General features: G+C 54.1%; 1 protein-coding gene and 1 long non-coding RNA gene across 2 annotated transcripts in view; one reads left to right on the forward strand and one right to left on the reverse strand.

Moving 5' to 3' along the window:
- IFFO2 (intermediate filament family orphan 2) overlaps positions 1-12,525 on the reverse strand; it is a 48,664-nt gene extending 36,139 nt beyond the window's left edge. Inside the window, exon 1 of the mRNA XM_039228998.1 lies at positions 11,549-12,525. Coding sequence (XP_039084929.1) covers positions 11,549-12,219 — 671 coding nt within the window. The 5' untranslated portion in view covers positions 12,220-12,525. The remainder of the gene's footprint in view (positions 1-11,548) is intronic.
- LOC120229784 lies at positions 12,199-13,963 on the forward strand. The gene is made up of 2 exons (XR_005527842.1): positions 12,199-12,261; positions 13,719-13,963. It is a non-coding gene; the product is annotated as an uncharacterized LOC120229784 (long non-coding RNA).
- The last annotated feature ends 13,822 nt before the right edge of the window (positions 13,964-27,785 follow it).

The following is a 27,785-nucleotide window of genomic DNA, read 5'->3' on the forward strand; positions in this document are numbered from 1 at the left end:
ACAGAAAGACATCCATTCGTCCGCAATGACAGGGCAACGCGCTGCCTGAGCAGGAAGCCTGCCTCTGACTGACCTCGGACAGCCCCTGGGCCCAGCAGGGGTAAGATGAAGTCACAGGTGTGAGGGAGCGGGGTCAGGCAGGGTGGTCAGGCCTGGGAGGTAAGGTGAGTAGCCTAGCCTCCCAGTCCCCACACTCCCACCCATGTCTAGGCTCTTCTCTGAGGGGGCTGGGGGCTGAGGTCTCCCACGAGCAGCATTGACCGCCAGGACCCGACAGCTATCGCTCGTACCAGGGAGCCTCCCTGCCCCCAACGATGATGTACAAGGGGTAATACAAAGGGACTGGGGTGGCCAAAGGCAGGGTCCTGACCCCGCAGGCTCCAAGTCTGCAGGGTGTAGACCGAGGCCCCCAGACACACACGTGCACGCACAAAGGCTCACTAAGGCCGGGGAGCAGACAAAGAGCCCCCTACAGAGGGCTGGCATCGGGTGGGCAGAGGGGCAGGGAACGGGACCCCCTCACAGCCCTCCCCTGCCTCGGATGGGGGGGATGGGCGGGTGAAAACCAGCCATGAGGACTAAAGACCAAAACAAGAAAGGAGGGCAAGCAGGACAGGAGAGAGGGTGAGAGGCAGCAAAACGGAACAAAGAGAGCCAAGGCGGGGAGAGGGAGGGAGGGTGAGAAGGGGAAGAAGAGCGAGCAGGCAGACCAGGCCCTGCGGGAGCACAGCATGCACACTGGCATGGCAGCCTCACCACCGGGCCTTTGCCCAAGCTGCTGGCTCGACCTGAAGCACCCTTCCCTTCTCTTCCACTCTTAATGGACCTCTGAAACACAACGCAGGCGACGTCTCCAGGAAGCCCTCCTTGACTGGCTCTACACTGGCTCAGGTGCCTTCCAGAAGCCCGGGGTTTCGAGCACGGCAGGGTCCCACCCAAGCTCTCTGGTCCACGGCTCCCTGGTCCTGTGGTCTGACTCTGCAGTAAGCTTTTCCCAAAGTTATTGCAGTTGGTCTCCCCCCCACCCCCAACATGGCCTTGTGCCCATTACCACAGCAGGCCAGGGGCAAAGAGGAGGTGCTGGGAGGCCCTGGGAATATGCACCCTGCCCTGAGAGGAGCCTGTCTGCCGGGGAATTTCACAAGGTCCACTCAGACCAGCAGCTCTTCCCCTCCCCCAAGACGGCAAACAGGCGGCAGCCAGCCAAGGACCGTCTTAAATAACCCAAGTAATAAAAATGGCCAATTAAGAGGACGGAAGGCAGTGTCTCCACTGCGGGGGCATCTCTGCATTGTGCAGCAGATGAGCGGGGGGCCGTGCGAACCGGCGCATCCTGAAGTCGGAGCCCGAGGGCCGGCCTGAGTGCACTGAGCAAGCATCTCAGAGAGAGCTCCAAGACAGCCCCCACCTGGGGCAGCGAGTGGAGGAGCTCCTGCCCAGGCCGGGGTCCAGATCCCCTGCAACTCCCACCCCTGCTCCTTTCCCCAGGACCCCCAGTCCCAGCGTCCACCACCACCACCCCCTGGCTTTCCCTGCCACCCATGCCGAGCAGTGTCCCCATTTCTCAGAGGAGCAAATGGCTCTCTCAAGTTCACGTTGCTGATACGCAGCAGAAACTCTTCCACCTCCTTTCTTCCCAGCTGCCAAGTTCCACACAGGCACCCTTCTCCGAGCCGTCTTGCTTTGCAGGTTTCTGTCCAGTGTCCCCAGCACAGCCTGTCTCGGGATCCAGGGCAGGCGTGAATGCAAAGGCAAGGGGAACACGGGACATCTCCTGGGGCTGCAAGGGGCCCCAGGCTGCCTGGGAAGCTGGGGAGGAAACGGCAGTGTGTGTAGGCAGGACCCAGGCTTCTAATCATTTCCCACTCCCCACAAACACCCCCAGGGCAAACCCGCAACAGTTTATAAAGTGCTTCCGCAGACATCGCTTCATTTAATCTTCCAAACAGCCCAGGGAGGTGAGATGTACTAGCCCCATTTCACAGAAGTGACAACTGAGGCTCAGAGCACGGAAGCTACTTGCAGTGGACACATGCCCTTTCATGGAGACAGCACAGAAGGTTGAATCTAGAGCCTGACTTCCCAGGTTGAAATCCTGGCTTCCCACCTGCTGACTGTGTCTGGGCTCAGGTCCCTCAATGTCTCTGCAGCTTAGTTTCATTCCCTAAAACAGGCTAACGACAGCACCTACCGCATAGGGTTATTATGCGGTCACGTGAATCAAAGTTTGAATTTGGCTTGACAAAGAATAAATGCTATACAAATATTTGCTTAATTAATGAATTAATATTTATTGTGCCCTTACTATGCACGGGTACTACCTGAGCGGGTATGTGTCACGTGGCATTGTGACGTCTGCCTGTGTCCCCAGACTCTGAAGTCCTGAGGACAGGGGCTACGTCTGCTCCACCCCAATGCCCAGCACGGAGCCCAGGGCACAGCAGGTGCCCAGCGACGGTCAGAACAAAGCCTCAGCTCCTCAGACACCCACACCCAGCGGGCTCTTCTTCCCCAACAAGAGGCACAGAATGACTGTCACAAGTTCCCTGTACCCAGACAAAGTTTATAGAACCAACCGAAAGTAAAAGTTAGGGAGACCCAAGCCCAGGGCGGGAGGCCCATTTCCCTGAGGTCACCAGGGTGACCGTTGCTCTCTCCTGCTTATGATCAGTTGACGAGACACCGTGGTCACTGCCCGGGGGCGGGGGGGGGGGGACGGGCAGGGCACGGGTGCAGGCTGAGATCAAAGGAGTGTTAACTTCAAATCTGAGACCCACATCCAGCCCCTGGCTCTGCTGTGTGACTTGGAGCAGGTTACTTGTCTGCCCTGAACCTGGGTTTCCATCTGCAGAGATGGTACAAGATTTAAATCAGAGCATGGTAATAATAATGATAATGATAATAATCAGACAGGTAATAATACGGGCCCCCTGATGCCCCCATTCCTCCCCCTGCCAGGCCCACCAGCTTCGGCGTGCCAACCTCTGTGGCTGACCAGGAACTGTCCCCTGCCCAGAGTCCAGTCACCAACCAGGATCACCTCCAAAGAGCAAGGGGGCTGGACCGCCCTCGACGGTGGCCCGGGAGGTTCATCTGCCTGCCATTGCCAGTGACTCACTGGCTTCTCAAGAAATAACTACTGTCGAGTGACAGCAGGAAGTCTTCCCAGTACAGCAGCCACCTCCCACTCTGCCACCCGTGACGGCAATATTGTGACAGGCGCTGGGGAGACCCCACACCTCACTGCCTCCTCACCGTGGACCCGTCTTCCCCGGCCCTCCAGTGGCCTGGAACCTGGCCAGCCCATCTGCCCCTAGGAAGAACATTGAACTTGGGGTCTAGAGATCCAAACTGAACTTGCCACAAGATCGGGGGCAGATTTCTTCACCTCTCAGAACCTCTCACCTGCAAAGTGGGCATAATTAATTCCCACCTCTCGGGGTTGTCTAGTAATAAAATCTCACTTATTTAAAGAGGTCCTCACAGGGGCGCCTGGGCGGCTCAGTCGGTTGAGCGTCCAACTCTTGAGTTCGGCTCAGGTCATGATCCCAGGGAGGTGGGATTGAGCCCTGCATGGGGCTCTGTGCTGAGCATGGAGTCTGCTTAGGATTCTCTCTCTCTCTCCCTCTGCCCCTCTCCCCCACTCACTCTTTCTCTAAAATGATAACTTTTTTTAATTAAAAAAAAAAATAAAGAACTCATCACAGAGCCTAGCACGTAGTAGTTGCTCCATCAGTGGAGGCTATTAAGTCCTTATGACTTATTTTTAAGCCTCTTTCAGAACGCTTTACACTCCATATTTTCAGTTGATTTTTACAGCAACCCTGGAAAGCAGAACTCATGGGAAAACTCCATTTTACGGAGTGACGAACTGAGGTGCCCGAGATTAAGCGGTGTGCGGATTCGAAACCACTCTGACAAAGTTACAGAGAGAACAGGATTTACAGTGCACCGGGCAAACCCATCTTCCCACCACCGCCACCCCCAAGCGGGCAACCGGAAGCTCAGATCACATCACAGGCAAGCCGGGACCATGACCAGGACTCCACAGTGCTCTGGCTGCACCCCTGCCAGCAGCCAGGGGGCTCAGCCAGGCCAGAGCCCCTGGAGGGAACCAGAGGCATTCACCGGGTTTCCTGTGGGGTGACAACTACCCTCCCTTGTACCAGGAACTAGGGTAAGAAGCCACATCCTGCCCAGGAAGCTGAATGCCCGTGCCCACCGAAGGTGGGGGGCACTGCTCCGGCGGGCAGGCAGCAGCCTCAGAAACCAGCACCAGCCTCCCACTCGGCCCTGCAACCAGCAACGCCCAGAGGCCACACGGCACCGAGCCACTTCTGGCAGAGGCACTGACCACCCTCCCCCCAGCCTCTAGCCTGGCGCTTGACTTCTGCCCACTCCACAAAGCTGGCACCACTCACCTCTCAGGGCACCCACGTTTCTGCCCTGTGAAATCCTGCCTTGCAACTCTTACAGAACTTCACCATTTATACAGTGCTGTGGCTGCATGAGCCCATTCAACCCGCCCACAACCCGGGGACACCGATGAGGGAAAAAGGGAAAAAAGACCCAGAGAGGCAAAGCAACTAGACCGATGTCGCTCAGCTTTTAACTCCTGCGCCAGGAGACTGGCATCTAGCACCAGGTGATGGGTGCCATTCAAATTCGGTACAACTGACTCCGGATCCAGCCTCCTCCCTCCATCAGCTGCGAGTCCCTGGATGTACAGTCTGGGGCGGCGACCAGAGTCGTCTGGACATTACGTCTCCCAGCTGCACGGGGGGCCTATTGCCACGCGGCAGCCAGGCACAAGGCCCTCCCGCACCACAAAACGCTTTCTTGGCATGGACTCTGGCCAGGCCTGGCTTGGGCTCCGCCAGTACACAGACCTGGAGCCGGCCCCCCACGGGCTTACAGTCGGCTGGGGAGCAGACATCTCAGGCAGACCCTGATTCAGGGTGCAGAGAGCCAGGATGGGAGAGGGAGGGGGCGCTCGGGAACATCTGATTGAAGAGAGTCAAGGGAAACCAGTGCATTGGGGTCACGAGCAGAGGGGACGAGAGCGCCTCCTTCCCGTCCCAGGCCTTCAGCCCTCCATGACATGGGAAATCAACCAAACCCCAGCCGGGCTTCACCTCCCCGATGTGATCAAAAGCCAGGACTCCAACTGCAAAGTCCGCAGGCTCCGGTATCACGCATACACGGCACTGTTTCAATCAATTCCCCTAAAAGTCAACGCATCTCCCTGCGGCAAAGAGCACGTTCAAATTCTGGGTCTACCCTTTCCATGTCCTTCAAATACAGACACGTGTGGGGGATGTGGGCCAAGAGCCTACGGAGCCTGAGCGCGTGAGTCCGTGGTGTGCGTGTGTGTGTGCGCGCGCGCGTGCGCGTGTGCGCGCACTGGGGGCGGGGGGGGGGGGCAGGGGCCTCGCATCCGGTGGCCAAGGCGAGGCCCCGCCCCACATTCCTCAGGGAAGGAATCTTCAGCGTCAGCTGTCCCTGGGCTTCCTGCTTCCCTTTCTTTTCTGGGACCTCGTTCCCCTCCCTCTGGCTTGAGGCTCTAAAAAACCCCTCCCCAGTGTGCTCCCAAAGAGAATGCCAGGCACAGCCAAGAGACTCTGGGATACCCAGGAGTTGAATGGAGGGGGTCTGTGTGTTTCTTTCAATGAAGGTTGGAAGAAAGGGCGGGGGGCGAGGGGGGGGGGGTGGCCAGAGATTTCCGGAGGCACAAATCAACCGCTAAGAGTAGGAAGAACACTCTCTTAGATGCTGGACAAAGAAGTAGCCCTTTCTCCCTCCGCCCCCAGCACCACGTCTGGCGCCTTCCACGGGACAGAGAGCTGTGACGTGTCCTGAAATGGATGTGCTGGGCAGTCCGGCCTTGTGCCGGGAAATCCCTGTGAAAGGAAGGGAACAGACGTTGCAGGGCTGGGGGTGGGTCAGAGAGGGGGCCAACGTGGAACCTACCAAGCCCCCGGTGCCTTATTACCAGGGCTCATGTATTCCTCCCCGATTCCTAGGGGGAACATTATTCCCCCTCTTTTACAGTAAGCAGTGGATCAAGCAGCTCAGAGAGGTTAAGCAATTGCCCATGGCCACACAGAAAATGGCAGAGCTGGGATTTGAACCTTCTTTCCACCATCCCAGGCTGCCTACCAGGAAAATCAGAAATAAAGAATCCATATCGGTGGCAGCTTCAGAAACAACAGAAGTGGCAGGCAATGAAGGCTTCCACCCAGCTTTCTGGGGCACTCCTCTGGCTTTGGGGCACTCAAGGGCCAGCACACACCTGCTCAAGGGCCTCCCAGGGCATAATGGGAAAAGGCAGGGGACACTCAGGCTGGCTCACCCACCAGCCCTTCTTGGAGTCCTTCATTCAGGCCGCCAGCCCAGCCTCTTCCGGCTCATGATCAGAAATAGCTGTGACAAAAGTCCCTCCCATCTCTGAAAGTAGCTTTTTAAAAAATGGCTAACGGCAGACACAGAAAAGTGGGGAGAACTCTCCCAGCACCCAACCACGGGCAGATGATGTGGGGATCACCTCAGAGGGGTAGGGAAACCTTTCAACAGCAGGCAAGTTCTTCCCAGCCCAGCTTTGTGGGTGAGCTCCCTCTGGGCCTCAGTTTCCCCACCTCAAACATGAAAGTGGGGCGCCTGGGTGGCTCAGTCAGTTAAACGTCCAACTTCGGTTCAGGTCATGATCTCACGGTTCATGGGTTCGAGCCCCGCGTCGGGCTCTGTGCTGACAGCTCAGAGCCTGGAGCCTGTTTCAGATTCTGTGTCTCCCTCTCTCTCTGACCCTCCCCTGCTCACGCTGTCTCTCTCTCTCTCTCAAAAATAAATAAAACATTAAAAAAAAAACATGAAAGTAACTCAGCTGAATCAGCAATTTCTCTTCTTTGTTTCTTTCTAAGTCATAGAACCCTGCTTTCCAATTGAATCTTCCACAGAAGATCAATGTGACAGTCACAGAAATGGAGCTTCTGTGGTTGACGAAGGCCAAACCCCAGGTGTCCTGCACCCCCACTTGCTGTCCCCAGAATTGCCCCAAGGCATCTAGGCCTGGATCCCGGGGCTCCGAAGGGCCCATGTGGGAACCTTCAGGATAAATGATAGCTGTGGTCCCTTCTGACTCTCAAGTGAAGCTCCGATCACCCAGCCACCAAACCAAGCCCTTCGTGCTAACTTGAGTCAGGGGCACAGACATTTAGCAACCTGCAGCGGGGAGGGAAGGGAACCAGACAGTTCCAAGCCATACTGGGCCTGGGGCAGGAGATGGGGAGGCCCACACTGCCGTCCCATGAGGCAGAAAGAACCCTGACCCAGACCCCTCGGAGTCACAGACCAAAGTGTAGAGTGAACTGGAAAGGGTCACCAAAAGGAAATCCCCCTCCTGTAAAGATGGAGGACGTAAGGCTCAGAGGGGGCAGCCATTAGCCTGAGGTCACACAGCGCCTCGCGGCAGAACCAGACCTGGAGTCTGGGTCTCTTGGATGTGATGCAAAGAAACCCCCACTTGATTAAAGTTCAGATAGATTCAGCGGGAATCTCCAGGGAAAAGCCCCCAGCGTGCACACTCAGAATAGGATATTTTGGTGGCACTGGGTGGTGACACGGCAGAGATGTTTGTTGTGGTTTCCAAATCAGCGCTTGACAACCTTGTCGGTGTTATAGTTAGTTTCGCCACCGCATTTCACAGTAAAGAGCTCAGAGCTGGTTGGACCGAAGGGAAACCCAAAGCCGTAGCGAACAGAGCCAGGGCCCAGGCACCCCAGGTTCTGGTTTGGGCTGGGTGCTTCCGAAGCACGGTTGCTATACCACTGATGGCACACGAGATGATCTGAGGGGCTTCGCAGGTGACTTCTCGCGTTTAAATCTACTGACCACAGAGGTGCGCGAACACACCGAACGTGGTCTGTCTGTACAGTGGAACATTATTCACCAACCTGAAGGAAGGAACTACTGAAATTTGCTACAACGTGGACATACCTCAAAAGCACTAAGTGAAAGAAGCCAGACACAAAAGACTATCTATGGTACGATTCCATTTCTGTGAAGTGTCCAGAAAAGGCAAACCTATTGAAACAGAAACCAGATCTGTGTTGCCTGGGCTGGGAATGGAGACTAACTGCAAATGGTCACGAAGGATCGTTTTTTTTGGAGGGGGGGGGGGGGATCCCAGTGTTCTAAAGCTGGCTCGTGGTAACAGTCGCACAACTCTATGGATTTACTTTTTTAAAAAAATCACTAAATTGTTCACTTAAAATGAGACGATTTTATGATATACAAACTGCACCGCAGTAAAACTGTTCAAGGATCGCTTATACATGGAATAATGTACGTGGTTATGGCCACCCATTCCGGAGGGGGAACCCAAAGGCCTCCAGCTTAGAGAACACGGAGCTTCACATCCCGGGGTGCCCTCTGGGGAAGCAAGTGGTGGGGTCCAAGGCTGTGAGTTCCTCCGGGGATGGGAAGGGGGACCAGAGGAAACCCAGGAACTTTCCTTTCCTGGCACGGGTACCTTCCACTGGTCACTGCTTGGGGCTCCATGCTAGACATCCCGAAAGTATGTAAAGCCTTCAGTGGCTAACAGCGCAAGCAAACAGTGTGGGCCCATCCCTCAGACCGTGCCTTCTCTCACGGACAGGAGCCCGGAAGCGGGCAGTGAGCTCAAATGCAAGATTCTATTTTGTCAAGGCTGGGAAGACCTTTTGAGATCACCTAGCCCGGTGGCTTTTAAATTTTTTTTACGTGTATTTATTTTGAGAGAGAGACAGAGAGAGAGTAGGGTAGGGGTATTGAGAGAGGGAGAGAGAATCCCAAGCAGCCTCCACAGCACAGAACCTGACGCAGAACTCAATCTCACGAACCGTGAGATCATGACCTGAGCCAAGATCCAGCGTAGGACGCTGAACTGACTGAGCCACCCAGAAACCCCTAACTTTTTTTTTTTAAGTTGTTCAGATGCCTGCCCTCCTCCCAAGAGAAAACTGTTATGAGAGATCCAAATACAGACACAGAATGTTACTTGTATCATTTATATTGTTAAGTTCAAATATAGATGTTTCAAATATACCTACTCTAAATTCAATCAGCAAAGCTGATGAGGCTATTTTGATTCGTTAACACTTAGAATGGGGACCATGGATGGCAGAGTCACTTTCCGTTTAATTCTGTCTCCAGTTCTGGCTGCAGAGTTTCACGAAAATCCTGACTCACACAGATAAGCAGCTACAAATGGGAATGGTTTTTAGCGGTTTGCTCTGCAATGTCAGAGTACTCTTCGGACAAATAGAGAAGGCAGGAGGGTGGCTCTAACTTGAGGCCAACTACTAGCACATTTGTTGTCAGTGGACCTCAAGGAGTTAACGTGAACTTAAAAAGTGAGCCCATGTTTATAACCATGTTAACATTTTAATATAATTTAAAATAGGAAGTCCCATGTAATATTCAGGACTCCCAATAACAGCCTGGGGCTTCAGGGAGCATGGTTCTATCCACTCACCCCTCACTTTACAGAGAGGGAACCTGAGTCCCAAAGAAGGGAGTACACTTGCTTTGGAAAAATCCAGCTTGAGCCCCGAATCAACTTCAGAAAAGATGCACCTCCCTGGTTCATTAAAAAAAAAAAAAAAAAAAAAAAATGTAGGGAGAGAAGGTGCTCGTGCAGCCCAGAGGGTGGGCGGAAGGCACCCACACTCCACCTGCCTCAGCGATGGCCATCTCATTCCAGGCCAACGCCAGAGGCTGACATCACACCCCACGCCCTGGGTGCAACTTGAATAGAGCATTGCTCAACGCTAGCCTATCTCCCTTTGAGATTGGGCATGGTTTTTCCATCTCCTTAGTAGCCCGGTCCAAAAAAGCACACACAATAAAACAAACACAGCACAAGCCTGGAGCATGACGACACAATTAACAGTGGCAGACAGAAGGGCCCAGCCCTCCAAGTTTCACCATCTTCACCATCGAGAGCAAGTGCCCGTTCCCTCTATCCCACCCCAGTGAAGCTGCCCACAGAGGCAGAGGTAGCCTGCATGTGGCCGTGGCGGGCCACCAGGACATTCTCAAGGCCTCCAGAAAAGACCAGCCCAGGAGATGAGCTCCTTGTAAGCCCCTCCCTCCGCCCAGAGAGTCAGGCCCTGTATGAGAGAGACCTGAGACTCTCATCTTTAACAACCTCAACGGATTACTTTATCCCTTCCAAAAAGCATCACCATCTTCCTGTCCCCTTCTGCAAGTATGGGTAGATTCTATTATTCCTGTCTCTCTAAATGAGCAAACAGCCTTCCAGATGGTTCAACAAACTCCCTGCCGGGTGATGGAGCTGGAATTTGAGTCGTGCCCAGTGAGGAAAAGGAAGGAGACTAAGATCCATGCCCAGCTCCCTGAGCAGACAGACCTCTATGTTCACGCAAGCGCCAGGACTCAAGGAATAGAAGGAAAGACCCTTCTCAGAATGTGCTCCAAGCCTCAGAGTTCAGAGCCAAGGCGCCCAATGTGGAGAGCCGCCCATGTCTGGGGCAGCAGAGGGCCCTGCCCCCAGCTACAGACAGACCCCCTCCTCCTATTGGAAAGCTGAGCCATCAGTCCTGGAGGTCAGGCTCCAGGCAGGCAGGAAGCAGTGTCGTGTCCCAGCCGGGGAATCGGGACTGGGCGGGAATGTGCAGGCTGGTCCTGCGGGCAGTCTGCTCCCCACACTAGCCAGAGATGGTGGTCTGGGTCCATTCAATGTCTAGTTTCCAGCCCACGGTTCTCTCCTCCTGTGGGCCTTTAGGGCTGAGTCTGTGGGGGCTCGATAAGCCATGACAGTGGTGGGGTGGCGAGAAGAGGGGTGAAAGGAGGCATTTTTAAAAGCTTGTGGCCAGTCTGATGTAGGCCCCGCTAACTGGACCCTGCAGAGCCAGAGCAAGATGGCAGACTCTGGCACTAATGGGTAGGGACAGATCTACCCATTTTCAAACATATGATCTCGTTTAATTCAAGGAACAAAAAAAAAACCCAGTAGATTGGTTGAGTTTTTTCTTTTCACCCACAGAGAGGAGCCCACCTCCTACATCCGTGGAAAATACCTAGAGCGGCACACAAACTAGCCAAAAGTCGTTCAATTCCCTAGTCGTTCAAACCCTGATTTCACTGCTATCAGCCAAGTCACCCTAGGCAAGTCACTTGCATATCTGTGCCTCAGTTTCCTCATCTACAAAACGGGGATAAGATTGCCTTACACTCTGCCTTGGGCGAGGATGAAACGAGATCACATAAAACACCAGTGGTTATTATGTCACCTAGAAGACAACCTGCCTGGACCAATGACAGCGTCGAGGTGTCCCCTATGGGAGTCAGCGCCAGCCCCCCATTCTTGGAACTAGGTAACTGAGTTTCCCCGAGCGCGTGTAGGGCGCCCGGCAAACACAGCTCCCAGCCCACCTGCTAGGGCCGGCTGGCCGCCCGGGCCGCTCCCGCACGCACGCATTCCGCGGCCTCCCGGACCTGGGCGCCCCCTCCCCGGGAGCTGCGCGGGGGAAGGGCGGTCCCCACTCACCTCCGCTTGTACTCGTCCCGCTCGCGCTTCACCTTGGCCAGCACGTTGTAGAGCGCGCGTATCTCGGGCGTGATGGTGTCGATCTGCACGCCCACGCCGTCGGGGTGCACCCACGACACGCCGGGGCCCTGCACCGTCTCCACGCCGCCGCCGCCCGTGCGCCGCACCTGCGTGTAGCTCCAGATGGTCCCGGGCAGGCGGCCGTAGTGCTGCGGGTGCGAGCCGCCGCCGGGGGGCAGGCCGCCTAGGGCCACGGCGTTGGCGTTGGCGCCGGCCGCCGCGCCGCTGCCGCTGCCGAGCCCGGCGCCCGCTGCGGGCGGCCGCAGCAGCTCGGGCCCGGTCTGCACGGCCTGCTCGCGGGAGAAGGTCTTGTAGCGCAGCCGCCGCTCGCGCTCGCTCTGCTGCTGTTCCAGCTGCTTCTCCAGCAGCCGGTTGCGCCGCTCCAGCTCGTGCACCTTGGCCAGGAAGCAGCGGAAGCGCACGTTGAGCCCCTTCAGGAGGTGGATGTTCGAGCCCAGGTCGTCCCGCAGCGCCGCCGTCACAGGCGACGGCCCCGGCCCGGCCCCGCCGCCGCCGCCGCCGCCGCCCCCGCCGGGGCAGCCTCCGCCACCGCCGCCCGGCGGGCAGCCGAAGGCCAAGGCCATCTCCCCGAACAGCAGCGAGTTCACCATGCGCCGGCTGCGCGGCTCAGGGCCCCGGGCCCGCGGCTCCAGGTGCGGCTCCAGCTCCGGGCAGGGCTCCCGGCGCGGCCGGGCCAGGGCGGGCGCGGGCTCCAGCGCGGCCGGCCGGGCGGTTCCAGATGCGCGCCAGATGCGGCCTCCGCAGCAACGGCGGCCGGACCGCCCCCCGGATGTGGGCGCCGAGGCGAGGGACGGGGCTCGGGCCGCGGTGGAGGCCGCGAAGGCTGCTTGAGGTGGTGAGGGTCGCGGGTCCCAGCACCGCGGCTGTCAGAGTGGCTGTGGCGGCTCCGCGGCAGCGGCACGCAGAGGACTCTCGCCCGGCACTGCCCCTCTGCGGCGGGCCCCGCCCACTGCAGACATAGGCTCCGCCCCCGCCCTCGCCCCGCCCACCCCGCCTCCCTCTGCGGCGCTCCCGGAGGCCGAGGCCCCGCCCCCTAGGCCCGCAGCGCCGGGCCCCGCCCACGGGGCGGTGGCTCCGCCCACCCCTGCTCTCCGCCGCTTTCTGCGCTGAGCGGACTGGCTGTCTGCAGCTCCGGCTCCGCCTGGCTCCTGGCTGGACCACGCCCTCTCCCGCGCCGGGTCCCGCCGCCCGGCCCGGCTCGGATTCTTTTGCCTGGGGACACGGACCGCAGAGCTGCGCCAGGCCCGCGGTTAGCTGGAACCGCCGCAGAGCCAGCCCGGCCCCTTAAAGGGGCCGGCAGCCTGAGCAGCGCACGTTTCCCTGTTACAGCGCCCCTGCCCCCACATCCTTTAACAACGAGGCTCCGCTTCTCTCCCTTCCCTACCCGGATTCCCCCGACCCCAAATTCCCACGGGGTGTCCCGGAAGGGCTGGAGGACCAAAGGGTCCGAAAGTGCATCCGCACCCCACCCCCACTCCAATCTGGGGCGGCCTAGATCGACCTTCCCAGGATAAGGCAGAGCTTCCGCCAGCACGTCCCCCACGCGGTGGCCCCGGGCCGGCTCCTGCACCGCTTGCCCCCGCCTATGGGCGAGAGTTCGTTGTCCCAAGATCGACCTGGGCACTAGCGAGCCGCTGGTCCCTGGGCATTGAGGAGCCGAGCCGAGCTGGGGGCGGCGGAGACGGGGCGTCGGGGGGAGAGCGGGCAGGGAGACTGAGCGAAGACCCTCCCGGAAAATGACATCCGAAAGCTCAGCCCGGGCTGCTGCTGCTGTTTCCGGCCCTGAGTGACCACCTTTCCGCCTCTGCACACTCACACGCAGAGGGCAGGGGGCCCCGCAGCTGGGGTACATTTCAGCCAACTGTTTAAGGGGCAGCAAGGGGGTGGAACCAGTCTGGAGGGCGGAGCCAACCCGAGAATTCATTCATTCAGTCCCTCAGCCAGTCTTTTCAGATCTACCACCCCAAAACGCAAGCTCTCTTGAACCGATTTGCAAATATCTGTTAATTTTAATGCTAATAATAGCTCCTCTTATTGAGCACTTCCTATATGTCAGGTGCCATACTTAGTTATTATCCCCATTTTACAGAGAAGGTCGCTGAGACCAGAGGAACAACACGCCACCCCAAAAGCGCATCCCAAAAGCGACAGTCCTAGGCTGCTGGCCTCCTGTGCCATTTTCCCATTTGATCCTCTCCATAAACCTCAGAGGGGAGGTGGCCCGCACCTTTGAATGCCTGTGGCTTGCACTGTGTACACTTAACCAGACCTGTGGCATGTTCCAGATTCTTCCAGCTGCATTTTTCAAATTGCAATTTAATTTTGTCTCCTCAACTTTTGTGTTTTGTCTCGTGTATCAGCTTGAGGGCAGGTACCTTGTCTCACAGGGACAATGGTTGGGTGTCCTCAGTGACAAAAGAGACACAAAGGAGACTCGGGCTTGCTCCAGGATGAGGTCACGCACGGGCTTTTGATTTGGTCACAAGGGCAAACCCTGCCCACGTTTCTTTCCCCCATCCTCGGTTCCTTGCTTCCTGTCGGAATGGGCTCCCCTTGACAACATACAGCAGTGAAACTCACCTGTCTTGAAACCGTTCTCTGCTTTGTCCAACCCAGCGTGGTCACTGTTCCTCACTCTTTGTTCTCTCCACTCTTGGTGATTTAGTTTATCTAAAAATCAAAACCTTTGGCCTTAGAGAAGGAGTTCAGGATCGCCCCAAGGCGGCTGAGGATAGAATTTATGTCACAGGGATGGACAAACGTTATATCCTTATTTTCATTACTCTCTAAATGGTATTTAGTATCTTCTTTGACCATGAGTGCAGGCAACCGGTAGAAGTCCCCGCGATTTTGTTACTAATGGAAATTAAAGATATTTTCAGGTCGGTACTACAGTTACTGTGGATGTTTCAAAATATCATTTAAGCTACCACGACTCTGAAATTAAGATCATATTAGACCCACCACTAAGTCTTATTATTTAAGGTGTTGGTAGAAATTGTTTTGATTATAATCCTAATGCCATTTTTTAAAATTATTCTTGGGGCACCTGGGTGGCTCAGTTGGTTTGAGCATCCGACTCTTGATTTCGGCTCGGGTCATGATCCCATGGTTGTGGGATCAAGCCTTCTGTCAGGCTCTATGCTGAGCATGGAGCCTGTTTGGGATTTTCTCTCTCTCTTCCTCTGCCCCTCTCTCCTGCTCCCGCTGTCTGTCTGTCTGTCTCTCTCTAAAATAAAACTTTAAAAATAATTATTCTGAAAAGAGGACCACAGGCTTTAGCAGAAGCCCAAGGGGCCTGTGGAACAGAAAGGGTTCAGAAGCCACACCTGGGGAGTGGCTCCATTGCCCTGGAGTTGACGTGGGGGGGGGGGGCACCCAGCCCTGTCCTGGGCGCTGAAGAGATTCGGACGTTCTGTGATCATGAACAGAGCACTTGCTTCAGCCCAGAGCCTCCGCTTATCAGAAGGCAAGAGTTTAAGGACTTCTGAGATAGCTGATGAAGACTGTCAAAATTTTAGCCAATCCTGAGGCGTGGGACGGGTGCAAGAAGGGACACTTGGCCTGGAGGAGGTGGCTGACTAGAGAACCAGAAGATCTGAAGGAAATGGAGGAAATAGTACCCAAAGGGATTTCCAGCTGAGCTGTAGAAATATACAACAAAATGGCTAGAAAATAGTGCTGTGGCCACAAAGGAGCCAGAGTGAGATGCTGTGTGTCTTGCTTTATGGGTAAGATGAGAAGGGAGGCTAACCCGACATCCTACCAGGAGAGCGACCAGCTGTCTTCATCTGCCCAGGACCCAGGGTTCCCCTTGATGTGGGACTTTCAATGCTAACACCAGAAAGTTTCAGAGGAACCAAGACAAGCCCTTATAGCTCTGGGGACTTCTGAGGCCGGAAGTCCTGGTCATCAACGACCAGGCAGATGGAGCTCAGAAAGAAGCCAGCCCAGGGGCGCCTGAGGGCTCAGTTGGTTAAGCATCCTACTCGGGTCAAGATCTCGTGTTCCTGCTGACAGCTCAGAGCCTGGAGCCTGCTTCGAATTCTGTGTCTCCCTCTCTCTCTCTGCCCCTCCCGCGTTCATGCTCTGTCTCTCTCTCATTCTCCCTCTCTCTCAAAAAATGAATATTTTTTAAAAATTAAAAAAAAAAGAAGTTAGTCCAGGGTTCCCAATTTACAGACAATAGCATCAAGGTCCAGAGAGGGGTAGGGACTAACCACAGGTCACCCGGAAAATTGGTGGCAAAGCCTGGCCTAGAATTCTTGTTCCACTCTCTGTCCAATGCTCGGTCCTACCCCAAGCTGCTCACTGAGGTCAGTCGTTCCATCCGTTCAGCCCTGGACACCCTCACCAATCCCCCCACCCCATCCGTCATCCAGAGGGAGCCCAGGTAGCTCTTCACTGGGTGGGGGGCGGGGTCACTCAGAGAAAAGAATATCCTCAGGAGGGATGCCAGCCTCCACTCTCTGAATAAGGATGGGTTTTCTCATCAGTGAAATGGGCACGACTTCACCCACGAGGCTCTTTTTATAGGCACTGCCTCCTTGTCACGGCCACCTTGTCTGCCCTGTCAAAGTGCTGGAGAACGTGATAGACTCTCAATGAATAGTTGCTAAATGAATGAATGAATGAATGAATGAATGAACGAACTGATAAATGAATGGACAAACAACTTCATTCTTCCCACCCCACCCCCCTGGCATGTCACCAGGTAACTATCCCTCACCTTTCAGATCCCAACCTCATGCATAAAACCTCTGTCCTCCCCGCATCCTCGGGGTCTGGGCTGGAGGTGGGCCTTTGGGCCACATCAGCACCATGCCCACCCCAGGAGAGCCCCCAGCTACACTCTCTTGTCGCCGCTTTCTCATCTGCACCTCTACCCCATCCCCACCCCAACCTCCTAACACTGACTAGACCACGATCTCCATCAGGCAGTGACCTGGAGCCAGAACCCCCAGTCTAATTCGCTAGAGCCCCGTATCCGGGCACGGTGCCTGGCACACAGGAGGTGCTCCGCAGAGATGGGTTCAGGTGAGCAAATGGGCTGTTAGTGCTAGAAAAAACTCCCCTCGAGTGCAGAACAGGTGCTCAATAAATGTTAGATTTTTCTCATTTTAACTACATTCTTTGTTTTACAACTATTGAACTGTATGTTACTTATCATATCATTTGCTCATTTCAGTGGATTTTAGGAAACTTACCAAGTTGTGCAACCATCAGTATAAACCTGTTTTCGAATATTTCATCTCTCCCAGTAAGATTGCTGGCGCTCTCTTACTGGTATTCCCTGTTCTACCCCCTGCCCGAGGCAATCACTGATCTACTTTCTGTCTCTGTGGACTGGCCTTTTCCGGTCATTTCATATAAATGGAAACACATAATACATAGTCCTCGTGGATAATTCCTTGCTATTGCAATCTCTTTTTATTTTTTAAATGGTTATTTTTGAGACAGAGACAGCATAAGCAGGGGAGGGGCAGGGAGAGAGGGAGACACAGGATCCAAAGCAGGCTCCAGGCTCCTAGCTGTCCGCACAGAGCCCGACACAGGGCTGGAACTCACCGACCGAGACATCATGACTAAGCCGAAGTCGGATGCGTAACCAATGGAGCCACCCAGATGCCGCGACAATCTCTTTTTAAATGTTGATAGTTGGGATTTTTCCTTACCTACTAACTGTTCCGCACTTTGGTTCCTCATCTGGAAATAGGACCAAGTAAGACTATCTCCCTCACAGGGCAGTCCTCAGGGTTAAATGACTGAGTAAGAGTAAAATTGGCATGTAGTAATGCCAATTGCTCAGTAAATATCAGCGATTAGCACCGTGAATTTTTTCCATTCTTTTGCTAATGCAAATATAGAAAGCCCAAAAACGTACAAAGAGGCAGGGGAGAAAAGACATCTCCCACAATCCCACACCCGAGGACCCTGTCTGGCATCTCAGTTCGGGATGCAGCCAGGGGGAAGTAAACTGCTCCCTCTCCCCTGCATTCCCCATCCCACCCTCAGCCCGCAGCTTCTAGAACATTCCCATGAAGTTTCTTCCCAGTACAATGAAAGACAGCAGTAAAACATGATGGCACAGAAGAAAGGGAGTGGCCGCAAGCCCCACATGACGCTGTAGGTGAAAATGAATTCTTCAAGCAGCGCAGGCGAATTCTTGAGATGTCCCGTCTCTCTTCCCAGAAAATAATAATGATGAGAACAACAGCCAAAAAAAAAAAAAAAAAGACTTGGCAGCAGGTGACCGGCTGGGCCCGTAGCGGCAGCACGTTGCCAGGCCTCATCCCTCCTGAGCACCTCCGGGCTCAGAAGCGGCTTAAGCTGTGGGTTGTCTCAACAATTATTCTGGGTGGGTTTGCCTTCCTCGAAAAGGGCGTGGGCTTCACCACCATCAGGTGCCGGAGTGTCCCACTGGCTGCCCAGACAGCGCTGATCTTGGTCAGCAGCCTTGTGGGAAGCCCCGGCTGCTTCCAGCACCTTCTCCAGGCCCCCCGCGGGCCTGTCTCATGAAGGCCGGCCTGGGCGGCACTGTATAATCTCGCCGTATGGCAGTGTGGTTATGAGCAGGGGGGTCCGGAGCCAGGCTCCATCAACGAACCGTGTGCCTGTGCCTGTGGGCACGTCACTCAACCACTCTGTGCCTCCATTCCTCCCTCTGTAAAATGGGAGGGTAGTGGCTCTTAAGGTTACTCTGGAATAAAATAAGTCCACATGCGTGAAGTGGCGTGCATAAGCGCTAGCCATCACAAGCCAGCGCTCCGTGAAGCCCTGCCAGGGACCATTCTAGGTGGTGATTTGAGCTCCTGGTGACAAGAAATCAAAGCTGGGGGTTGCAGAGAACTGATGAGCACCATGCTGGGTCACCCCGGGGGGAGCCAGGACTTTGGGCGGCCCTTGCTTCTAGGCTTTATTGACTGACTCCCATATGACAGGCGACTGGTGAACATCTTTATCCCGACTGTCAGCAAAACTCCATGTGCTAAAGACCCTTCTACCCTTCTTACAGATGGGGAAACTGAGGCCTTGAGGGGGTGAAAGGGCCTTTTCAAGAACACACATTTCATGGCACAGTTGCTCTTGCCTTCAAATGAGTGGGAGGAGGCATAGAGAATGGAGGTGCAGGGGCATCATTAAAGGAGCCCAGAGCCAAGACGAGAAGCAACCCCATGCCTTCCTGCCTCTGGGCCTTTGCACATGCTGGCTGCTCCTCCGGAAACACTGTTCCCCTTTCCCACTGGCCAGTTCCTCCTCATCCTTCAGATCTTAGCTTTGGTAGCACTTCTTCTTCGTGTGTTGTCTTGTTTTAACTTTGCGTGAGGTATACCTCACAGTCAGCACAGTGTACAGATATTACACGTATAGCCCAACGAATTTCCTCAGATGCACACCCCAGGGGACTTGCCACCCAGATCATTCCCCACACACCTGAAGGCTCCCAAAGGTCATCAGATTCTGACTTTTCTCACCATGGATTCCCTTCCAGCCTCGTGTAAGTGAAATCATACAATATATTTTGGGCTTCTTTTGCTCAGTTTTTTTTTTTTTTAAGTTTATTTACCTATTGAGAGAGAGAAAGAGAAGGAGAATCCCAAACAGGCTCTGCACTGTCATGGCAGAGCCCAATGTGGGGCTCTGTCCCACCAACCACAAGATCATGACCTAGCTGAGGTCAAGAGTCGGCTGCTTAACCGCCTGAGCCACCCAGGCACCCCTTCTTTCGCCCCGTGTTAGCTGTGTGAGACCCATATGTGTAGCTGTGCGTAGCAGCATTCTGTTGGTGTCCAGTACGAACACATCACTATTCATGGGTCCTTCCTACTGGGATGGACACGGGGGTGGCTTGCCGCTTGGGGCTTTTCAGAGTCAAGCTGTACAAACACTCATTCATGTCATTTGGTGAAGGTGAGCTCTTGTTCCTCTTGGATATAACCAGGGACGCCATCGCTGTGCCGCAGGGTACGTGCACGTTTAGAAGTAGTGCACACTCCCAGCTTTCCAAGTGGATCACAGGGTTTACACCCTGAGAGTTCTGACTGCCCCACAGCCTACTTCATATTTACAATAGCCAGTCCCTTTTCTTTGATTTCTTTGTTTTTTTTAAATTTTTTTTAATGTTTTATTTATTTCTAGGAGAGAGAGAGAGAGAGAGAGAGACAGCGTGAGCAGGGGAGGGTCAGAGAGAGAGGGAGTCACAGACTGAAGCAGGCTCCAGGCTCCGAGCTGGCAGTCAGCACAGAGCCCGACGCGGGGCTCGAACCCACGAACCGCGAGATCATGACCCAAGCGAAAGTCGGACGCTTAACCGACTAAGCCACCCAGGCGCCCCTGATTTATTTGTTTTTTAAAAAGATTTTATTTGGGGGCGCCTGGGTGGCTTAGTCGGTTAAGCGTCCGACTTTCGCTTGGGTCATGATCTCGCGGTTCGTGGGTTCGAGCCCCGCGTCGGGCTCTGTGCTGACTGCCAGCTCGGAGCCTGGAGCCTGCTTCAGTCTGTGACTCCCTCTCTCTCTGACCCTCCCCTGCTCATGCTGTCTCTATCTCTCTCCTAGAAATAAATAAAACATTAAAAAAAAAAATTTAAAAAAAAAAATAAATAAATAAATAAAAAAGATTTTATTTGTATTATTTTATAATGTATATGCTTATTTATTTTAAATTTTGTTCATTCATTTATTTATTTTTTTAATGTTTATTTATTTTTGAGAGAGAAGGAGACAGGGCATGAGCAGGGGAAGGGACAGAGAGAGGGAGACACAGAATCTGAAGCAGGTTCCAGGCTCTGAGCTGTCAGCGCAGAGCCCAACACGGGGCTTGAACTCATGGATCATGAGATCATGACCTGAGCGGAAGTCAGATGCTCAACCAACTGAGCCACCCAGGCGCCCCTAAGGATTCTGTTTTTAAGGAATCTCTATACCCAACGTGGGGCTCGAACTCACAACCCTGAGATCAGGAGTCCCACGCTCCATTGACTGAGCCGGGCAGAAGCTGTGGCCGTTTTTATTTTCAGCTTTCTGAGGGTGTGAAAGGTGGCACTGCCCCAAGAAGCCACGCTCTGCATCCCCCAAACCAGATTAGGGGCCTCCTGTTCTTCTCTAGGGCGGGTTCATTCCTCTGTGGCGTTTCCAACAGTTCAATGTCACCCTCATCTCACGGAGGGACTGCTGCTTGACATGCCATCTATTGAGTCCTGGGAAGGGTGCTGGGCAGGGGGTGGCTCTCCGAGGTCACTCTGAAGCCCGCAGTCCTCGCAGAGGAGACGCCTCTCCTGCCTCTCTTTCTTCTCATCACCAGAAAGCTCCATCAAGTGCCCAACTGTACAAGGCGACGTGTCCATCTCTGCGCAAAGCAGTGGGTCCCTGACCTCAAGGGCTAATGGGTCCTGAGAGCCTTCTCCTTGGTCCCCGGAGGGCTGCAGTCTGTGTGCGAGCCTGATAGGCTTTGTCTCGTTCTCTCCTAGCTGCATCGATCTGGGGGAAGGACTGCTGTTCCCCTTTCCCAGACAGGGAAACCGAGGCTTGGAGAGGAGAAGCTAGATTCTTTACCCTTCCCAGGGCCCAGAGATCATGAGTCTGAAACCTTAAGTCGGGGTCGGCGAGGACACTGCATGGCCCGCACCCACAGCAGAGAATGTGGGCCCTGCGGCCACGTGGGGCACCAGGATGAGCGGGTGGTTGCCAGGGAGACCCTGGCCCGTCCAGAAACCGCAAAACAGGACTGCCTCCCCCCCCCAGGGTTCCCTCCTGGGTTCTTCACCCCATGCTGTGCCCTCATTAGGAGGCCAGAGGGGGTAAATCTGCACTCACCTCCCCTCTAATTTCTGGTCTGCACACGGCCACCTCCCACGTCAGGGAAAATCCTCACGGTCGGGCAGGGCAGGCCCAACTCGGTGGTCTCGTGGACCCACTTCTGCTGAAACAGATGTCCTGGCAACGGGGGCCACCTCCTGGGAAGTGACTGCAAGAGCGGGGTGGGTCCAAGGCCTTCCCCCCCGGAGGGCTGCTTGTCCCTCCCGCAGCTCGGACGAGGGTGTGTCCGAGCTCATCCCCAGGCCCCGGTGCCAGGCTAATTGTCCTTAGCACAACTGTGAAATCACTCCCCACACAAGTCGCCGTGTCAGCCTCTGTGACGTCCCCGATCGATGGCTGATACGTAACCGCAGGCCCCCCCCCCTCCCCCGGCCGGAGGCTTCCACGGTCTGCACCCGCCCTCCACCTGCCCTGCACATACCACACTCTACAGCCACAGGGACCGACGGAGTCAGTCACGGCGCGTCTGTAAGAAGAATCGTCTCCAACAGTTCAGAGGACACAACACACAACACACGCTGACACGTATCCGTGCAGGGAGGCTCCGCCATTTGCACCGATGTGAAAAGACACGATAAAACGCTATAAAACCCATTTTAAAAGTGTTTCTCTTCTGTCTGTGGGGCTGCCTGTGTGTAAATACAGAGCAAAAGTCTGTAAGGTCATCCAAAAGGTCAGACGATGTCCCTACCATTGTGGGGGAGGGGAGCGCCGGGGGGGCTCAGTTGGCTGGGCGTCCGACTTTGGCTCAGGCCATGATCTCACAGTTTGTGAGTTTGAGCCCCACGTCGGACTCCGTGCTGACAGCTCAGAGCCTGGAACCTGCTTCGGATTCTGTGTCTCCTTTTTTTTCCGCGTTCACGTTCTGTCTCTCTCTCAAAAATTAATAAATATTTAACAAAATGCCATTGTGTGTCTTCCGAATAGCATGACAGTCGTCACAAAGCTGTGTCAGGCACAACGGTGAGCACTTAGCCAGTATCAATTATCTCATTTGACCTTCACATAGAAATAACGAGGTCAGGAAAATTCTTTCTCCATTTTGCAATGAGCATGGATTACTTCTTTTTTTTTTTTTTTTTATTTCTAGGAGAGAGAGAGAGAGAGAGACAGCGTGAGCAGGGGAGGGTCAGAGAGAGAGGGAGTCACAGACTCTGAAACAGGCTCCAGGCTCTGGGCTGGCAGTCAGCACAGAGCCTGATGCGGGGCTCGAACCCACGAACCGTGAGATCATGACCTAAGCGAAAGTCGGACGCTTAACCAACTAAGCCACCCAGGCGCCCCGAGCGTGTATTACTTCTATGAGGAGGAAAATGGAATAGCTATTTTCACCTTGACAAAAGGACTTCTTGTGGACCATCGCATAGAAGGCACCAGGCCAAGTGGGAGATCTAAAGATGGTTGGGTGTGGCCTTTGACTTCAAGAAGTTTCCAGCCCTGGGTACCTAAATAACTAGAACCCTAATTCAAATCTGGTAAGTGAACCAAGAGAGGCACCAGCCAAAGTGTTAAGAAAATATGGGGGGGAAGGACAATAGATTTAGGGGCAATGGAACAATTTACTGAGCACCTACTATGTGGCTTCTGCTCTGAGCGTCTTTTCTCATTTCAGGCTCATGGCAGCCCCTGAGATGGAGGTAATTTCTTTCATTTTCCCCACAGGAAATCCAGGCTCATTGAGGCTCCAGAATCTCCCCAGAGCCGTGAAGCTAGCAGCAATAGAGACCGGATCTGAACCCCTGCCCCCAGAGCCAACACCTCTCCCACCCCTACATCCCCACCAGCTCCCAGAGCATGTTCAGGACAAAGCAAACTTTGAGTCCAGACTCGATCCATAAGTAATATTTCCACAGCCACAGAGGCAACAGAAGGCAATTCTCTCTGCGGGCTCCCTTTTCTCACCTTGTTTTAAATAAGATTTGTATAATGTTTATTTTATTTTTGAGAGAGAGAAGCACAGAGTATGAGCAAGGGAGGGGCAGAGAGGGAGACACAGAATCCAAAGCAGGCTCCCAGCTCTGAGCTGTCAGCGCAGAGCCTGATGCAGGGGCTCAAACCCACAAACCACAAGATCGTGACCTGAGCTAAAGTCGGACATTCATCCAACTGAGCCACCCAGGCGCCCCTGTGTTCTCACCTTTAAACTGGAGCTAATAATACCTACTTCCCAGGGTGGGTGTGAGGATTGAGAGGGAAACCCAGTGCATTACAAGGCAGAGGCAGTAGAGATGATTATGTGTTTGGGGTAGTGGGCTCTGGAGTCAGGCTGCCGAGGCTTCTGTCCCTTCTCTGCCACTTACTGTGTGACATGGGACAAGCTATTCAACCCCGCTGTGCCTTACTTTCTTCCTCTATAAAGTGAGGGCGGTAATAAAAGTTCTAGCCTCATACTTGTGTCTGGGTAATTAAATAAGGGAATGCATTGATGTATTACATTTACATGTAAATGTAAGGGGCTTGAAGCAATGGCTGGCACATAGTAGGCACTTTAAATAAATAGCTGTCATGGGGCACCTGGGTGGCTCAATAGGTTACACGTCCGACTTTGGCTCAGGTCATGATCTCACGGTTCGTGAGTTCAAGCCCCATGTCGGGCTCTGTGCCGACAGCTCAGAGCCTGGAGCCTGCTTCAGATTCTGTGTCTCCCTCTCTCTCTGACCCTCTGTTGCTCATGCTGTCTCCTCTCAGAAATAAATAAAACATTTAAAAAAATAAATTAATTTAAAAAAATTTTAATGTTTTTAATATATCCTTGGTAAAAAACCTCGTGGGAAGGTTAAATGAGGCTGGGTGTGAGCCCCCTTGCTCCAATACGTCTCTGGCAAAAAAGATGTCCCTGCACGATTCCTTGCCAGGGAGGGACAAGAGACTCCCTGAAGTCCCTCAACCACAGGCATGCACGGCACTGAGCCCTGCGGCAGGTCCTGGGGCGGGAGGGCCTTTGCAAAGCTTTGCTGTCCACTCTCCACGGGACCCCTGCCCTTGAGGAGCCCACACTGCCCAGTGGAAGGGACCTGGAGGCCCACCAGTGACGCCCACAGCAGATCAGAAGTGATGAGTGATGAGGTCCAGGGTGCTCCGGAAAGTCAGGGGTGTTCCGAGGGAGGAGTGAGTACCCTGGGCTAGGAGGCGGAGCAGGTGCACGATGGGCTGTTGTCCCACCAACCAAAGTCGTGAGGAATTTGAAAGTAAGGTCAAGAACCGTGGGGCCGCTGGGAACCTAGGGAGGCTTCCTGGAGGAGGTGGCTTTGAACTGGGTCTTGAAGGAGGCAGCTCTCTAGCAACCCTTCTGCTTAGGCCAGATGCCGAGAATTATTTCTAGAACTCCTACCCACTGCCTAGCTTGTTCGTTCCCTACAGTGACCCCTGCGAGGCGGCTGTCTTTGTGCCCATGCCATTGATAGGGAGGCCGAGGCTCAAAAGGCTGAGTCACTTATCCAGGGTGACCATGTGACAGCCTATGTGACCCCCTAGCCCATACCACACCCCAGTACAAAACTGCTCCCAAAGAGTTAGAGCAGATCCCACGCCCCAGCCCACTTCAAGGCCTGGGCTCCGTCAGCCTTCTACTTTGCTTGCTACGTCACCTCAGGGAATGTACTCGAATTCTTTGATCCTTGGTTTCCTTATCTGAAAATACAGAGCATAAGACTCCTTCCTTACTCAGAAGTACTCCAGGAAGATTAAATGGGATACTGAATCTGATATGCTCAATATAGTCTCTGGAATATTATAAATACCCAACCATTGATAGCTACTTATTATTATTATTATTGCTTATGATGGTGGAAACTGTTACTATTACTATTAAGACAAAGAGCATGTCTAAAGCAGGGATCACCCCTCCAATGCCTGCCAAGGCTGGAACATGAATCTTTGAACTTGGCAGTGCACTGGGATGTCTGGGGCAAAGTGCGGTGGGCAGGCCCCCTGCTTAAACACGGTCTGAAGTAAAATAAAAAATAAATATTTGGTCTTTGTCCCTGGCTCCTGGTTCCGGGCACCGAGGTCCTAAAACTCTTGGAATTTTCTGTCTCTTGTACACTAATGAGATGAGTCATGGGGGGTGGGAAGGGACAAGATAGCTTCACGAATACGGGAGGCTGGTGGCCAGACAGCCCAAGGCGTGACTGAGGGGGATGGGACTTCCAGCCTCCCCTCCCCAAACTTGGGGGAAGGGAGAGGGGCCGGAGATCGACTTCAATCCCCTGTGGCCGGTGGTTTTACTCAATCTTACCTACATGACAAAACCCTCATAAAACCCCTACCCAACGCGTTGCAGAGAGTTTCCGAGTCGGCGGGCAAGCGGAGGTGCTGGGAGGGTGTGGCGCACCCAGGGTCCCCCACGCGTCTCTTCCACTCGGCTCTTCTTGAGTTGGGTCCTTTACAACAAGCCAGTAAACACAAGGGAAGTGTCTTCCTAGCTCAGTGAGTCGTTCCAGCGAATGATTCAACCTAAGGAAGGGGTCACGGGACCCCTCGATTTATAGCCAGTTAGTTGGTGAGAAGCACAGGTGGCCCCCAGGACTTGCCATTGATGTCTGAAGTGGGGGGCAGTCTTGAGACACTGAACCCTAAACTTGCGTGGCCTGTGCAGGCTCCAAGGCCCTTAGTGTCAGAACTGAGCTAGGTTGCTGGATGCTTCCCCTGGTGTCCGAGAATTGGAGAATTCGTGTGGGAAAACCCCACACCATTTGGTGTCACAAACAGAAGCAGAAAAAAGACACCACGTCGTGAAAAAAATTTTTTAAACTACAGTGTCACGTGATGGGAAGGGACACCAGAGGCCTCTGGGGGTCCCCCATGCCGTGCACTCTCTCTTGGCCCGGGTGCCGGTTACCCAGCTGCCTGCCATGTGACAGATCACTGAGCTAACTGATTACATCGTGTGCATGTTTCTGTCTGTATGTCAGGACTTCAGAATAGGTAATAAGTCCCAAATGTTGCTTTTTAAAATTTTTTAAAGTTTATTTTTACTTATTTTGAGAGAGAGAGAGAGAGAGAGAGAGAGAGAGCAAGCCGGGGAGGGGCAGAGAGAGAGGGAGACAGAATCCCAAGCAGGCTCTGCGCTGATGTGGGGCTTGAACTCACGGAACTGTGAGATCATGACCTGAGCCAAAGTCAAGAGTGGGATGCTTAAATGACTGAGCCACTCAAGCGCCCCCGAAAGTTGTTTTTTAAATTTTAACTATTCCGGTTAAAGAAATAAACACAGCTGAGGGTCGGATCTGGGCTCCCGGCAGCACGTACGGAGTGACTCAAGTACGTTCGCCCAGATGGGGGGGGGGGGGGGGCCGGCCACCCGGTGACAGGGTACATCAGGAAAGAGCTGGTAGGACAGAGATGGGGCTTCAAGAGCTTGTCTGGTGCAGCCCCTCCCTCCTGCACATACAGTATTATTATTCCCATTTCTCAGATGAGGCCATGGAGGCCCAGAAACCTCCAACATGAGACCACATGTCAGAAGCCACATCTCACTTGGGGCCTTAAGAATTCTCATCTCCTTGAGCGTCCTGAAGCCTGATGCCGGCTCTGCCGGGAAGGGACCACGGGGTGCCGAGGCTGTCCCCCTGGCTTTCTCACCAGGCCGAAGTTGCTTTTATATCCTTGACCCACCTTGGCAGCGATTTTAATGATTATAGTAGTGATGCTCTTCAAAGATGCTCGGAGGCCTTCGGGCACTAACATCTCATCAATAGCATTCACCCACCATTACTGTGATTAGTATTTTATTCACAGTAGCACTCCCGGGTCTGGACACCACCTTGTCTTCAGATGAATCAAAAGAGTTAGTGGAGGTTGACTCACGCCCGATGGGCTGGTCAGGGGCAGCATCATTTTCCTCCCCAGATAGTCAATGACCTTGACAAGCTCGCGGGACCCATGCTGCCCACAGTCCGCAGCACCACAGCCAGGCGCGGTGCTAGACGCTCCGGAAAGTGTGTCAGCGCTGGGCGTGCAAGACGCTGCAGCAAACAATGCTGGCTTCTAGAATGAGACACCCTCCTGTTCGTTCCTTTCCACCTCCGTCCTGAATTTGACCCGGAGGAAGTCTCAGTCTTGTCTTCATTTGTCCTTAACTCCTCTCTGTCGCTCTAACGAAGAGAGAACCGGCCCCCCCGCTCAGACCCTCGGGCCGGACCTGGTGAAAATTTGATGAGGCCAGTTTGCCTTTTTATGCTATTTTTACAGTCACCTTCTGTTTATGTTAAGGTGTGTTGTTGTGATGTGAAGTTTCCTGTTCATCAAAGGAGATAAATAAAGAGATAAATTTAAGCAAGGAAAGGGCGAATCTAAAGAAAGTATTAGAGAAATCATAGTCAGGATCAGGTCGGCAA

Source organism: Hyaena hyaena, unplaced genomic scaffold, assembly GCF_003009895.1.
Source record: "Hyaena hyaena isolate Hyena2069 unplaced genomic scaffold, ASM300989v1 scaffold_35, whole genome shotgun sequence".
NCBI lineage: Eukaryota > Metazoa > Chordata > Mammalia > Carnivora > Hyaenidae > Hyaena > Hyaena hyaena.